Source organism: Cupressus sempervirens, chromosome 8 (assembly GCF_028749045.1).
Source record: "Cupressus sempervirens isolate cs-2001-9-10 chromosome 8, ASM2874904v1, whole genome shotgun sequence".
NCBI lineage: Eukaryota > Viridiplantae > Streptophyta > Pinopsida > Cupressales > Cupressaceae > Cupressus > Cupressus sempervirens.
Window position 1 is genome coordinate 117,331,514 of NC_143125.1, and position 17,092 is coordinate 117,348,605.

At 34.8% G+C, this 17,092-nt stretch overlaps 1 protein-coding gene across 1 annotated transcript in view; it reads right to left on the reverse strand.

Annotated features, from left to right (window-relative positions):
- LOC149541868 (transcription factor bHLH155-like) overlaps positions 1 to 15,021 on the reverse strand; it is a 166,575-nt gene extending 151,554 nt beyond the window's left edge. The window contains exons 1-3 of the mRNA XM_089796945.1: positions 13,928 to 15,021; positions 10,893 to 11,105; positions 6,922 to 7,030 (exon numbers count right to left, since the gene is read on the reverse strand). Of these exons, the coding sequence (XP_089653071.1) occupies positions 6,922 to 7,030; positions 10,893 to 11,105; positions 13,928 to 14,022 (417 nt within the window). The 5' untranslated portion in view covers positions 14,023 to 15,021. The remainder of the gene's footprint in view (positions 1 to 6,921; positions 7,031 to 10,892; positions 11,106 to 13,927) is intronic.
- Between the last annotated feature and the right edge of the window lie 2,071 nt (positions 15,022 to 17,092).

A 17,092-nucleotide genomic window follows, 5' to 3' on the forward strand; every position in this document is an offset into this window, starting at 1 on the left:
TTTCAATCAATTAATGAAGCCTTATTACTTTTCTCTTCTTACTAGAATTACTTTGGACTTGGAGCATTTTTGAAATGATCTTCTGTATAATAACACCATTATTGTCATGTAAAACAAATAGAACAAACCTACCTTTACTATTTTCATTTAATTATTTTAACTCTCATCCATCAGCAATTAGCACTTGGAGAAAGAACCAGTGTAGTTAATGATGGATTTATGTCATGTCCCCTTTCTAAAGTGGATATCAAAGATGATAGAGCTAGCCTATCAGGGAGTCTCGTAGGCTGGAAGTGGTGTTTAGAGACTCAGTTAGGGTATACAATGTTCGGATCTAGAGTTTCAGACAATAGGAGGGCAGTTGAGAGCAGTTCCTTAATTGTAGGAGTTCCCTACATTTTAGGAAGTGGAGATGGGTTATAGTCTTGAGTCTCTACATGATCATTCTATGGTTTCAATTTCAAGAGATTCGAAGATATTCCTATTTTTTGGGAGTATCCCTAATTTTGAGGGATGACACTGTCAGTTATTTCATATTATCTGGCATCAGTCACAGGAGGTGACGAGTTCAGTTTCACCTTGTAGAGGTGTTTTGGCTATCAGTTCACTATTTGGAAAATATTTTAATATATTTAAATATTGTCCTAAGTTAGCATTTTAATAATTTAAGTAAGGCTAAGTTATAGCCATTTTGGAGTAATAAGGGGTTTCTTGGCCTCATCTGGGTGAATATCCCTTAGTGTAATAGCTCGTTGGAAAGGTCTTTGAACTTTTCTAAATATTTCTCTTTCGACTCAAAGCATTTCGGTGAACAGGTTTCTTTCTATTGGAAAAAAGGTCATCTTCTGGATACTTGACCACTTTAAAAATAAGAAATATATTATTTTATAACCCAACGCCACATGGGGACACTTTTAGGGTTCGAGCTAAGTTTGGTGGGTCATAAGGAGGTAAAGACAAAGTTCAAAGGCATTATTGACATATTACATCTTGGATTTGTGTTTTGGGCTCTAATTGAGCTTTCAGCATTTGGGACGCCAAACCCACTTACTTTTCCTGTTTGGGATGTAGCCCCCAAAACAATGGTCTCGATTCTTGCAGTCAAAAGCATCTAGGAGATTGTGCATTGTTTCTTCTGGGGAACGCAGTACTGAGTCAAAGCTTTAGCTAGGGTTTGGGTATTTTACCCACATGTGGGCACTTTGCAATTGTACGGCCGCACCTGTCAACCATCTACTTTTCCACGTACAGCATTTGAGAGCTGGATTCTAGCCGTAGCTTCCTTCTAGGCTCATATTTCACCTTCACGCCTTCAGGTTGGCTTTATTCTTGGTTGTAATCATCTGGATATTATTGTAAATCTTCATCTGGTTATATGTTAGGCATATATTCAAAAAAACTGCTTGAAGCGACTTTGCTTTAAATGTATTTGGAATACATTCTCAGAACTGGTTCATGTTATTGTACTTCTGTTATTACTTATTGAAAAATCATCAAAAACATAAAACAATCAAACCCTTCTGCAACTTCTATCTAGCTCTGCAAGAAAATTTTAATAAATAGGGAAAACAAATTTAAAAATATAAAATTACAGCAGATCAATGGAAGAGATCCATCAGGGATCTTTCAATGGTATCAGAGCCTAGAACCTGCCAGCCTGTTGGAATAGAAATCAATTTACTTACAGGCCAATACCATGGCTAGAAATAAAAATGGGTGCTCTAAGGTTTCATCTTCGTTAACAAGCACAAGTAAGAGGCCTCTTGCCAAGACATTCAATGTTGCAGTTATGAGCAGCTACCATCAATATTGTTCTCTTCCTAAGGAGATACGCAACCTCCTTTCCTTTACAAAATTTATGGGTGTACCTGAAGCAGATGATAACTGGGTATCTACAAGCTCCTTTAGCAGCAAAAAGAGAAAGAAATATTAAATAATAATAAAGAAGCCATTGGTCACAAATTGGAAGAGATTACAATCACGGGACAAACCATTAGAGATATTGAAAATGTGACACCAAGGTGTGAGGCCTATTCTGAAATTTGCAACAGCAGTTCAAATCATGAGGCAACATTTATTTCAAATGGAGGTAATGATGTTGATGATGGTATTCAACTTAAGAATGGGATGACAAGTTTAGTATGCAGGCAGTCAGATTTTGAATCTCATAGAAGCCGAGTTGAAGACTTCTTTGAGCCACTTCTATCTAAGCATGTCAAGAATCAAGATGGGGTGTTGTTTGATGATTGGAATGAAAGCATGGAGGAGGCTCCCACAACTCTGATTTGGGGCAGCGATAGCTTACACCCTCCTTCTTGTAATATGGTAACTCTTTCACTTGGGAATAGTCATGAAGGCCCGTATGCAAGTGGTGGCCATGAGGCTTTCTATGATAATACACTTAAAGGGGTCAAAAATATAACTAGAACACATCATAATAATTCTGAAGTTCATAACAGCAGTGACACAACTTCGTTACCTCAAGATGTGGCATCCTTTGGTCAAGAAGAGAACAATGATTTGTATTCTATATTTGAGGGTACACATGGTGCAAGCATGGGACGTGATGATGGGAATGGTACAAGTCATCATAAGCCTGATTTTGTGTACTTTGGGGTAGATGATATAAAACATTGTCAAAGGTTGAATAAATATTGGTTAGATAGAGCTATGCAAGCAAAGATACTTGCTGCCCAAGCAAGACAACGTCTCCAAAGAGTCAAAGAATGCCATAATCAGATAGATGATGCAAGGAAACAAAGGGAATCATCCATTAGAACTTTATTTCTTCCAACAGAAGAAGAGACCAGTGTTGATTTGGATGGAACAACAAGTAATACAAAGGGTCAGGATTATTTTGGTGAGTTTGCACAAGAGAGTAATCTGGACATAGGTATTTCAGAAGCATTGGGTGATGAGACTTCATGTCATGATGAGTCTGATTTCTTAGACCATACCCTAGAAATCAAAGTAGTGTGTACTCATAGTGACACTGAATCCCAAGAGTGTGATTCAGTTGTAAATGCAGACACATGGGGAGCGGATAAGAGTGAGCATAGTGTGGTGACAGCAGTTTCATCATTGACAAAGGAGGTGGTCTCAAAGGTACAAAGTTGCAGTACTATAAAGGAGGATACATGCATTAGTGAATGCATACTAGATACTCCTTACAGCGATGTACATGACTCTGACACAGTATTCTACCATAGCACAGATTCAGAGGTAGTACACATGCCTAAGAACTATCATTTTCAGACTCCTCATCGCTTGATTAGACAACTCAAGGTTGATGATAGGAGGGTAGACATAGTGGTTGAGAACTTTGATGTCACTTGACAGATGTTATCTAGACTCAGTTGGAGTGCTCTTATGACTGATGAGCAGGATAGTGGAGTATTTTCCATGGTAGATTTTCATGCTCTTCATAAGGCTATGGGGATATTGAAGCAGGACTTATACTATCCGTGTTGCAATATTGCGCTCCCATCTTCAGAGGATAGAGTTATTAACTGTAAGCACTTGACTCAATAGTTTGGGAGGATTGGTTGGTGGGACCAGCAAATGATCCAGCATTATGTCAAGTAGTTTCCGACATGGGCTATCACATCTATATCACAGAGACTTCATCTGGGATCATGTTTGCAGGATGTTGTCGGTATTAGCAGACATGATGCTTTGGATGATTATTACTTTCATGGTGGTATCACAGTGGTTGCGGAGAGATATGGCATGATAGAGGTTTCCAGTTATCCCTGTTTATACTAGATGGATGGGTGATTGTTCAGATGGTGTTGGAATCTGGGTGTTGTTTTGTTTGACGCCTTGTCTCACAGGGATTCCAGTATGTTTCCACCTTGGTTGTGGGAACACTCTCATCCAGTGTGGGATCCTGGTATTATCCTATGCAGTGCATTTGATTGGGTGATCCTTAATGTGTTGCTTCATTTCACACACCCAGGAGTGTATATCAGAGTGGTGCAACAGGAGTTTGTTCATTGCTTATGGACAAGCAATCTATGGGAAGGGAGGATTGTCATTTCCCCTTTCTAGAGTGGACATTAGAGAGGATAGAGTTAGCCTATGAGGGAGTCTCGTAGGTTGGAAGTGGTGTTTAGAGACTCAATCAGGCTATACAGTGTTTGGATCTGGAGTTTTAGACAGTAGGAGGGCAGTTGAGAGCAGTTCCTTAATTGTAGGAGTTTCCTACATTTTAGGAAGTGGAGATGGGTTATAGTCTTGAGTCTCTACAAGATCATTCTATTGTTTCAATTTCAGGAGATTCGAAGACGTTCCTTTTTTTTAGGAGTATCCCTAATTTTGAGGGATGAGACTGTCAGTTATTTCAGATCATCTAGCATCACTCATAGGAGGTGACAAGTTCAGTTTCACCTTGTAGAGGTGTTTTGGCTATTAGTTCGCTATTTGGGAAATATTTTAATATATTTAAATATTCTCCTAAGTTAGCATTTTAATAATTTAAATAAGGCTAAGTTATAGCCATTTTGGAGTAATAGGGGGTTTTTTGGCCTCATTTGGGTGAATATTCCTTGGTGTAATAGCTCGTTGGAAAGGTCTTTGAACTTTTCTAAATATTTCTCTTTTAACTCAGAGCATTTCAGTGAACGGATTTCTTTCTATTGGGAAAAGGTCATTTTCTGGATACTTGACCACTTTAAAAATGAGAAAAATATTATTTTATAACCCAACACCACATGGGAACACTTTTAGGGTTCGAGCTAAGTTTGGTGGGTTATAAGGAGGTAAAGACAAAGTTCAAAGGCATTATTGACATATTACATCTTGGATTTTTGTTTTGGGCTCTGATTGAGCTTTCAGCATTTGGGACGCCAAACCCACTTGCTTTGCCTGTTTGGGACGTAGCCCCCAAAACAATGGTCTGGATTCTTGCAGTCAGAAGCATCTTGGAGATTGTGCATTTTTTCTTCTGGAGAACGCAGTACTGAGTCAAAGTTTTAGCTGGGGTTTGGGTATTTTACCCACGTGTGGGCACTTTGCAGTTGTACAGCCACGCCTGGCAGCCATCTACTTTTCCACGTACAGCATTTGAGAGCTGGATTACGGCCGTAGCTTCCTTCTAGGCTCATATTTCACCTTCACGCCTTTAGGTTGGCTTTATTCTTGGTTGTAATCATCTGGATATTATTGTAAATCTTCATCTGGTTATATATTAGGTGTATATTCAAAAAAAATTGCTTGAAGAAACTTTGCTTTAAATGTTTTTGGAATACATTCTTAGAACTAGTTCATGTTATTGTACTTCTATTATTACTTATTGAAAAATCATCAAAAATATAAAACAATCAAACCCTTCTGCAATTTCTGTCTAGCTCTGCAAGAAAATTTTAATAAATAGGGAAAACAAATTTACAAATATAAAATTACAATAGATCAGCGGAAGAGATCCATCAAGGATCTTTCAATTTAAGAACTTGAATTGGAAGTTTATCAATAGTAGAAAGATATTTTTAAAAGATGAACAAAACTCTAGGAAAGTAAACTTAAGTCTACAAATGTCTAGAGGCATCCCCTATGTAAATACTAGGGATTAGGCAATGAGTTTTGAGATGACAATGTCTCCAAATAATTTGTTTCAACCATACTTGGGAAACTCGCGCCTTGCAAAAACTCACCAGACCAAAAAAACTCAACTTGGCAAAAACTCGGTAACTTAAGAAATTGTTTAAATTTCATTACAAACACTTTTGTTTTGTAAAATTCAATGACAATATGTATCCAATGAGTACAAATATGCGTTCTATCAAATTTGATTGATTTGAATGCAAATTGAGTACAAAGTTGCATCCTGATGCAGAACCTGAATATAATAGTTAGTTGACAACTACTATGAATTTAAGATGATTTCCTTTGAACGTCATCATACTTCATAAATTGCACATTTCAACATTTTATATCTTCCTCTTTCCTCATCTAGTGTAAACTTGGGGAGAGGCTATAATAGCCACATTTGAATCTTCAATATAGATAGTTTGATACTTCATCATTGATCAATGATATTGGTATAGTGACAAAATTAGTTGACTAAGTTCTCAATTCTGGAATACAATTGCAGACCCCCTCATTGTAGTAAACTATTTATATGAATATAAGTTACAATAATTAGTAGGGGTTTGGGAGTAAAGACCCCAATGGATTTGGGATGCAGTGATGGCAAGCTACACAAAGTGTTCAATGTGAGAAAAATTCCAATAATTGAGGGGTGCCGCAGGTCGAAAGTGGGGTTTCGGGGACTACGCCCCACCCACCCAAAAAATTAGATAATGGCTTGGTCCGTCTAGTCCTTTTTTACTGATTTATGCAAGACTTTGCCATGAACTCGCTGAGTATCTGGCAAAAGTTTAACTAAAAAAGACAAGTTTTTCTAGGTACTTGGCAATTATCCGAGTAAATAAATGTTTCAAAAACTCACCACATGTTTCACTCGGTTAGTATGCCAAACACTAATTCCAACAGTTGTACACCATAATGGGGAGCATATTCAAATTAGATTTGAAAGCGGTTCTAGAACATTTACCTTTAGACATGGAATCAGGTCAAACACTTCACAATCTAGCACAAGTGAAGAATTAAATCACACACTTCATAATCTAGCACACGAGGGATTGAATAGTTATTGCTTGGGTGACTATGAAAGATGATTCACTGGGAATTGTTATTTTACACCAATGAATATTCCTAAGTATACAAGAAATTTTCATATCTTGGTTATGTGATGATTAAGCTACAATATTTGAAAGCCTACAATGTCCCTAAAACATATCTTAATTGAAATCTAGTCAGATATACCTTGGACCTAAAATTCTACTAATGCTAAATATAAGCAATCCAAATGAAATTTAAATTTATCTTCACCAATAATATAGAAAATTATGGGCCCCTTACCTCGTGCATTTCACCAGTTAGCATGCCTGTGCTATTTGTTTTGTCAATGCAATTATTTTGATTAACGACCCATTGATGTTTTCCAGTGAATGCAACACGTCCAACAACACTATAAAGAAAACCAAGAAGAGCATACATGTTAGCAAAGTTACAATAGCCCGTGCAGCTTGGATAACACATTATAATGCAGTTGGAATAAAATCTTTACTACAACTCGCAAAAGATTTAATTCTAAAAGACATGAAATCGCCCATACCAAGTTAGAGCTAACATCTTCTGATTTAAAACCAACAAATTATGTTCAAAATTTTATTTGTATTGAATATTTTATAATTTAAAGAATAACTGAAGTCTTTCAGAGGTTATTTCAATGAATTTTGTCTCTAAATAGATAACTGACCTTGCACTGAATATCGTTCTTAGCACAAGCTTACAACTGAAGGACTCTTGCACCATGAAAATGTTGAGGATTGGTAGCTACAGGAGCTATCCAACATTTCTGTGACGATTACTCCAGCATACAGGCTGTGATCTTCTCTATGTATAAGTAATTCATGCTTTCTGCTGCTGTCTACATTATTTCATTCCTTGTGATCGAATGTCTTAAGGCTGCGTAGAATCTTCTAACTTGAGTGGTTTATGCATTTTGAAGATTCTCTTCTGTCACTGAAGAGTTGATATTTCAGTTATTCCGTATGCAGTCAAGTAAATGTCAAGTTATGGTTCAATCTATTGATGAACATGACAAGTCTCTTTGCCAGAAAATGAAAAGTTACGCGATATGCAGCTGCCGTCAGCTTGTGTGCCATGGCAGTCACTCTTCCTCCCATTCAAGACGTCAATCAAGAGGCTGTTTATTGTACAGCATTTGGATTACAAAGCATCTCATGGTGTGTAAGTTTATAACAGTCATCCATCTCAGTGACACATGTTCATGGCTGTTGTGCCACTTAAGGGTATTGAACGTCGCCATTTTGCATTGAACAAATACTGGAGCATTGAGCAGGCATATCTGGGCGGATGTTCTTTTTGGACTGATAATTTCTTAATATTGAAAATCATGCGAGTGTATGATGGTTCTGTTTTGTTGCGTGTGTGGTCATTCAGTCGGTATTCAATGTTATCTGCTATGGAGTGTATTATGGTTCCTCGTGTGGAAAGTGGAAACAATTCATTCTGAGACTATTGTCTTCGAAGGGAGTGATCATTCTTTGGATGTCTGGGATGATCACTTGGCATCTGCAGGGTGTTATTTATCATTGTGTATGTCTTTGCAGAAGTTGTTTTTTATCATCATCAGGTGTTCTTTTATTTAGCATATTGTAGCTTTCTGTAAGTGATTATCTGGTGTTATATCATTGTTATTAAGGTTCAGGTGACTGTAAATATCCTGGGTGGTGCTATCACTTGGGTCTATATGAGTATCACTGGAGGTATACAGAATGAAAGATTGTTATGGTGCTTGCTTTGGTGCTGAAATCATCATGAGCAGTGATTTGAATATATACAGAGACAGTATAAGTCTGTGACATCAGAATAGTATTTCTTTATTTGATCATTATTAGGTGTCTACCATTGCAACGCAAGCAATCTGAGTTGTTACATGTGTATTGAAAATTATATTAACTTTGCTTCTGTTACTGTCTAAGCTTGTAAAGCTTTGTATTCAGAATCTGATTTTTTTCAATAAAGTTCAAAGTTTGGTGTGGCTTGGATTTTTCCCTTGAGGACGGTTTTCCCAGGGTATCTCTGGTATTAATGTGTTTTCTTAATTATCAGCATTTTATTTTATGCAATTCTGGTTCTAAATTCAGCAGAAAAAGGTTCCACTAAGTGACTGCATCAAAAAGAATATAAAAATTAATAAAGAAGGTATTTAAGATTGCAAGAGGCTGGCCCTTATGAATTGAAGGCATGCATTGGGAACAATGAGTATCACATCGACCAAGGTTTCATTCCCACATGCTCCTAGGCACCCTAAAGAAGACAATGGCATTTGGAGGAGGGGTGAAGCTTGATATTCAAGAGAAGCAGGTGGAGAAATATAAAAAAAGACAATGAAGAATATATAGAAAGCCATAAGAAAGAGAACAAAGGGTGATTTCAACAAGAGTTCAAGAAAATATCCAAAGCAGCACAAGGTAAAATCTGAAGTAGAGAAGAAGCAAGAATATGAAAAAGAGCATGAGAAATAAAGTTATTGAGAAGGAAGCTCACACCCTTTACCTAATAAAAAACTGAAGTAGATGGTGGAAGATAAGATTAATGTATTAGAAAAAGATAAACAGTGCTAAGTCTATAGAGGTTTTTCCAATGACATATACTCACCAATAAAAGGGACCAATCATGAATACTTAGTACAAGCAACTGCTATGCATGTGTTTGGCATTAATAGAGAAATGAACAAGAAATAGGTGGAATTTGATAAGCAACAATTATAATAATTGACAGTTGCAAAACAGCATCACCTATAGACAAGTCTGGAAACAAAGTATCCTAAGACTAGGATAGCAACATCACGGAGTACATCCTTCAATATCACATTTGGGTCGACAGATAATCAGGCATGTCTTTGAATGTGCATGAATCTATGAAACCTTTACTTCTTGGCATCTTCTCATGTATCAAGGACAGAATACAAAAAGGTAAAATGCTATACAGCTAGACCCATTACATTATGATGTCTATGGGGTTATGAATTATCCAATTTGTAGCACTGGTTAACTTTGGGCAGTTATACTGTGTGGAATGGGTTAGTCAAACGTGCAAGCCGCATCTTAAGGGTTTATCCTTATCCCACTACTAGCAGATGAGTGGCTATACATAATTGGCTCATATCATTCAAAAGCTCATATAATCCTAAAAGGCATCATTAAGAGTCATTTGTATTGAGTTGGTAAAGATAGAACAGTCTTTTATATTTTTCTTTTAGAATGGGAGATGTCTTCACACAATAATTTTACCAAGCAATACTGCATTAGGCAGCCTTAACATAATATTAATGCACAGTGACCCACCACATATATCTTATTATCTTGTGTTATGCTATTTGGTTATATTTCAGCATTGTTTCTATGTACTAGATATTTGGTTATTGCAGATTCAGAAGCCCACAAAAAATTAGTTGTTGGTTTTTAAGACAAAAGCCAGAAGTTGCCCACTAATTGCTACAAATTTTAAAAATAAAATGGCAATTAATTAACTTGAAATTTGAAAACAAATGACGATATGTAATGAAACCAATTATTAGCAAAACACATAACACGGAGTAATACCTCTAAACTCCTTGAAGAGAAAGAAATGCTATAAGAACCCTTTAGAACAAGAAGTGTAGATAGAATGCTAATTTATAAAATTTCCATGCTTAAAAGTTATAAACCTTTTGGCCAAGCACTATTTAATCCACACCCACATGAAAAAAAATGCTTACTTTCTTAGCATTATCAAGTAAGAAACAAATTCTTGAACTTGATGTACAGTTCTAAGAACTAATGATTATTGCCAATTTTAGTTAAAGAGATTATTTAAACCTTAAGCTAGAATCTTTAATCCAGTGCAGCTAGAATGCTAGGGCAACAATCAGGTGTACCTTTACCTTTAGCATAAATCTAAAAGCTTCAAGTTACTGAATAATGTGGATTTAGTTTTTAATCTATCAACCTCTTCAAAACAATGGGATAAGGTTACTCATAAATAAAGTATATCAGGAATCGATGTCTACATTCTAACTGTAAAATCAAAGGAGGAATTTTCATGTAAATTAGCATGATTGATTCTCTTTTTAAAAATAAGAGGATTGTGAACTCTTTGAGACCCTGGAAAGAAATATTTCCATGACATAAACATGTAAAATGGCAGGTAGAACTTAAAGTGTATATTTTACAGAATTCTTAAGCAGGTATATACATTCACTTTACATAAACAACAAGATTCAACATTTCACAAAAAACTATGAACATATTTGTACGTACCCTTCTCCAAGTGAATACATCTGGTATGACATCTTGGCGACAGCCAGGCCAATTTTATCTTGTGTGCAATGTAATTCTTGACCACAGATGTCATAGTCATGTGAACAGCCTACAGTTCCAAATTTTTCATGAAGTGATTCGATGGAAGAATATTCATTTGAGGCAAATGATGATTTTGCAAATTCATAATATCCATCCTCCCATGTCAACAACCTGCACTTCCACCACCAAGGAAAAACAGTCAATACTAATAAATAAACCCTTGGTACCATTATTGTTTATTTGATGTATTTTCAATTTTCTTGCCTCTAATAAGTGCCTTAAGAAAATGTCATTATGGCATATATATCTCGACTCGGTCTATCAACTTGAGCTTGGGTGAAACATTATATGTGAATGTTAAATGCTCAATCTCCCCTTAGACACTATCAAGGATATAATAACATTGACACAAGTGAAACTTTGTCAACACCGACGTAATTTTAATACATCAACCATTATAATTTTTATGTTCTGAAAACCTGATGAAGTAACCAACTGCTCTTTCACAACTAAATAACCTGAGTTAGGAACTAGACAAAAAGGTTAATAAGCTCTGCTTTGTCAAGAATGAAGAAATTTGAGTGAACTCTTATTCTTCTCAGGAACTGGGTTTTTATCAGATTATTTAAATATCAATTAAAATACCATTCTGAGTACATGGTATACAGAGAAAATAGCTGTACTATAGAGGGTAGAATCCTTTAAAACACTATGTTTCAAAGTTTGAAACTGTAAAAAGTAAAAAGAATGTAGAGACCAAAGGTTGTACACCTAATGGTGAGGATGATAGTATGTTCCTTGATTACATCATCCACCAAGGTCCAAACACCTAGAGTTATGATAGGGCTAAGTTCCACATGTCGGTGACTTTGACAAACCAGTTGCCCCTAACCATGGCCACTTGGCCCCGCTGGTTTAGATGTACACTTATCATGTTGTAATTCACTTCATGTAAAAGAAGAGATGCCAATATCTCTTTAATCCAGTTGTTTCCATCCATAAAAAAAGAGAGCCATCACAATTATCAGAAAAAAGGTAAAATAAGGAGAAAAAATCACTGCAAATGAGAATATAAGAACTTCTCATATTCACAAGGAAAACAATCCAATCTGTTGGAATCAGCTGCTTGTGAGGTTATTGGCATATAAGAAATAGAAAGGGAAAATAAGATGGACTATGCAATTAATCAAAAATATTATCTTTGTACCTTAGTAAATAACCAATTTCTGCTTGAAATGGTTATTGGTTCACAAAGGCTTGGCAGTCAAATTAAAAACTTGATGAAGCTGATATTCAAGACTAAATATGCCCTTTAGGAGAGAAATAATAATCAGTTTAACATGGTTTTTGGAATGTTCATTGTCAGGATTTTTCGATATGATCAAAGGCTAAATGAATCATGCAGTTATTACTCCTCTTTCTTAACAAGGACCCCTTTAAGAGCATACTTGAATGATCAAGGATTTTGTACTATTATAGCAAAAGGTTCAGTGTTCTATGGCCTGCCATTAAATTCTTTAAAAGACAAGATGCAAAAAGAGACATGCAATTATGTTGAATTCCTCCTTATTGGCAAAGTCATGATAAGAGGGATATTTAGATGATAATGGATGGTTGTAAAACACTGTGGCATACAGCTCTGTTGTCTGCCATTCATTCAGTTGGAAGACGATACAGGAGGCATAATTACCTACTTATGGATTTCCTTTCTTGGTGCTGTCCTCTTTCCAGGAGAGCTTGGATGATCAAGAAAACGTTGAAGCGTTCAATGTGGTTGTCTGTAATTGAATTGCTTTAGAAGACGACAACATTCCATAAGGACAGTTCCAACTTCACATTGGCAGGAATTTGGGGCTTTAAATGAGATTTCCCTATACATATTAAAGCCAAAATTGCTTACTTTTGCAAAAATGCAGATTCTCTGCATCTTGGTCCAACGGCTCAAATGTTCAAAGATCCTAAACCATGAGAGAGAGATTTCCCGTGTAACATTTAGCAGTTGTATTTTTCATGTTCTTGGGCATAATATAGGATGAATTTCTTAAAGAAGAAGGAAAATATAAACAATTTTTTATGTAAAATTATGTACTTCAATTTCGAATTGTGGAATTTTGTCCACCATAAGCTGATTTGAGAATAGTAGCCTCATCAAATTCTCACTAAGATGCAGAAGTCTGTAAGGAATTAACGGGGAAGAAATCAAATGGATGAACTTAGGTGCTTGCTAAAGGTTGCGCATATAATGTAGAATAAATTAAAAATGATGTTTCACCCAAAAAAACAAGAAATTAACCACAATTTCCATGATGCTAACTTGGGTTCAAATCCTGCTGGACAAACTCCGATTGTGAAAACTGTGAATTAGGGAGACTAGAAACCCGGCTGCGTGGTTTTGTACTCGTATAATAAAATAAAATAAAAAACAAGTATTCCCCAGAATTTGTCAATACGGATTGGCTGTCATGATGATACCGATAACCTATGTTCAAGCGCGATGAATATTCGCTGTGGTAAAATCATAAGCACGGCGACCACAAACCTGTCGACAAGGTTGAGTCAGGCCCCCAGGCGAATTCAGCAAAGCAAAACATCTGAGCCTGGTTAAGCCTAAAGGTAACCTAAGCTTGATAGTGCGTTCCTAGTAGATAAGTACAGCTACTGACTATTATAATTTAACCTGAACAAAAGTTCTCAAATATCGTAAACCATCTTAAGGATGTTAGTTTCCATAGACCATTTAAGCCTGAACCTAGGACTCCACTATTTGCTCCTGGTGTGATTAACCAGTGAACTACTCGTTTCCTTATAATCTGGAGCCTTGACTTTCCGTCCAACGAGCTGTTGCAGAATATAATTACAGAAAATTCTTAATCCAGTCGAACTTGGTAAAAATACAAAAATAACTGGACAACGATTTGTACAAAATTGCACACATAAATAAATACTTCAGAGAAAAAATTGTTAGGCATGTTTGCCAGAAACCACGAACTTACATGCGACCTCGCCGTTTAAGCTTCCAAAAAACGGCATAACACCATCCATTCTGATGGCAGAGACTTTTCAGGGTGTCTTGTAAAATCACGCTCATTTCCACGTTCTGAATATCTTCTTTACAAAGGAATTAGCTCGAACTTTGACGGTAGGGATCGTAATATGTCTTTTTATTCGGCCAATTTCAAATATCAGAACGCCAAATTTTCGTCTAACTGGCTCGGAAAGAAGCTCTTCCCGCTTGCTTTCTACGCAGAGAAGCTCTACGTTTTCTCGGCGGAGGTGCGGTACTCAGCGGCAGATGATTCATCGTTATTTCACACACTACTTTCTCTTCTCTTTTTTATCTGCACTACAAAACCTTGGCCTTCTGGAACAATATTTTCTGTTATTTTGCAGATATTGCAAAGATGCTGGAAGCTTAACTATTTTTCCATAAATGCTACAAAAACTAAACTGAACTTCGTTCAAGATAAATAATATTTACCGCCGAGCAACTAACCACTTCAGTATTTCAATTCCCTTACGCAGCAGCATAAGAAACTCGGAATACACAGCACCGATCTTTTATTTGTTTCAAAATTAACGGCTATATAATTCTTCAATTTCAGCACCGCCAGACACTGCCAAAATTTTAAACTGTCTCGCGGGCCTATCTCTCAAAGGCTTGAAGCATAACACAACCCCTGGGATCCCCTGCAGAAAATGCATGAAAAGGCCACTTCTGTAAATGTTTTGATCTTGAAAATTTCAAGGCATTCGAATTAACTGAGATTTTCCTGGAGACTTTTCAAGTTTGCAATATTCTACAAATCTTTGCCTCAATGGCAGCAATTTTTGTTCTTCTGAAGCCAAAGCCAAAAAGATATTCAATGGCAGCAAAATTTGTTCTTCCAGGGAATATACAACGATCAATCTTCAGACTCTCGAACAAATTAAGAATAAAAAATCACAATCCTCAAGGCCAGAGCCAACAAGATATGTAACCGGGGCGCAATCATCATCCGATCATTTGCAGAAGGACATGAATTTGTTGTAAGATTTTTCAATCTAGCCTCTGTCCTTTCTTTGCGCACTAGTTAACCTTAATAATAATAATTTAAATTTTAAATCCATTGCAGTTTTGTTTCTAGTGGCGCACCCGACCGTACTGATTTTCTGTTTACCGGTCGATAGGAGCGCTTTCGTATCATATTAGTTGGTCGGCAAGCGGTATTTTTTGAACTTTATAAATAAACATAAAGCAACGATAACTACTATTATTTATAAGTGCAATTTGCAAATGTCCTTTTCTATTAGTGTTACTAATAATACAAAGAAAGTAACGCCTCTAAATGGTTTACAAATGTTTATCAGGCATATTAACAAAGATAACTAGAGGTGCCATCAGCCTTGAATTTGATGGTCATCCCCGCTTGTCATATGATTTTTTTGACGGTTTAGTCAATTTTACGTTTAATCATCGTTTTTTATAATTTATGATAATTTAATAGTACTTTTAAATTGAAATATTTTATCAAAGTAATAATTAGTAACATTTATAAAAAGTAGATGTTTTTAAATACATATGTTTAATGAAATTATAAAAAATAATTATGAATTCATTTATACTTCATATTAATATTTTAAATTGTTAAAACAAGTTTATATTATGTATGATTTTGTAATATATCTCAACTTAAGAAAGTTTCAAGTTTATATATGTACACTAATATTTTAAATTACTAAAACAAGTTTATATGACTAAATATTACATATATTGACTATAATAAATTTTGACGGCAAATTAATAAATTTAAGTGTAATAATGCCAGTTTTATAAAAATGTAACTTGTCAATCCATACGATCCAAGAGATTTTATGGCTATCATATACAGCTAAAAACTAAAAAAACGACCAATACGGTCATCAAATTTCAGGGATGGGTGCCATAAAGAAGTATAAAATCATTATTATTAGTTAGAGATAGTATTGCTTTCATTCAATTCAATTTTTCAATTTAATTGACCAATCAATTCATAGAATTTAAAGATTAAAAAGAAACTTCAAATGTTTATATCTTTTTCTAATTTTTCATTATTTTATAAATTACATTTTTCATTCATTATATTGGACCATACTATTTTTGGTTGGGAGAAAATTCAATTCTCTTCAACAAAAATATAAATATTTTCTAACAACTCTATCATGCATTAATGAACACGTTAACTACAACTTTATCTTTTCCACATTTGTGACAAGTTGATTAGATTTTGAAAAAAATAATAATAATCATTTTTATCTTACACCTCACACTACTTTGAACAAAAATGAATGTCTAATCAATATTAATTATCATAATCTATTTTTCTTACCAAGTTCAAAAATAAAGTTAAATGTTCTATATTTCTTATTATAAATATATTAGTTTTAATGTCTAATCAATATTAATTATCATAATCTATTTTTCTTACCAAGTCCAAAAATAAAGTTAAATGTTCTATATTTCTTATTATAAATATATTAGTTTTACATTAATGTTTTTTTGGACAATTGTAAATGTTATTTCTTTAAGTTTACACTATGTTTTACTAGCTACTATTTTACAATCTTACTCTAATTTTCTTTTATACCATTCTACAAATTGTAAAACTAATGCTAACCCTCAAAATAAATTTTGGTAGTTTGAATTAAGTAATCAACAATTTTTTTTTAAAATTAAATATTTCAACTTATAATTGAATTGGTAGAAATAATAGTTCATTCATATAATATAATTTCTATTGTTATTTATATATTTCTTAAAATAATATAATTATTAATATTTTTTAAATTCCCTTCAACTCTCTTTATCATTCTATCTTTACTTGTCCTTATAATAATATATCATTCTCTCTTTTAGCTCTCTCTTCATATCCTTCATTTCTATCTATAAATCTCTATTTTCCTTATTTTCTAATTATTGGCAAGAACTTTGGTGCATTGAGTCTCTTGTTAGATAATGGAATTGGGATGAGCTTGTCTAGATTAATTAAAGGTAAATTTTAAAGGTTTTCTTAAAAATGACTTTTAGTTCATCTAGATAACAGTGATGTGACTTATAATAGGATGTGCTCATTTAGTTTTAGTATTAATGATGGACTAATGATACTAATAATATTATGAATCATCAATTTGTTAATGTAATG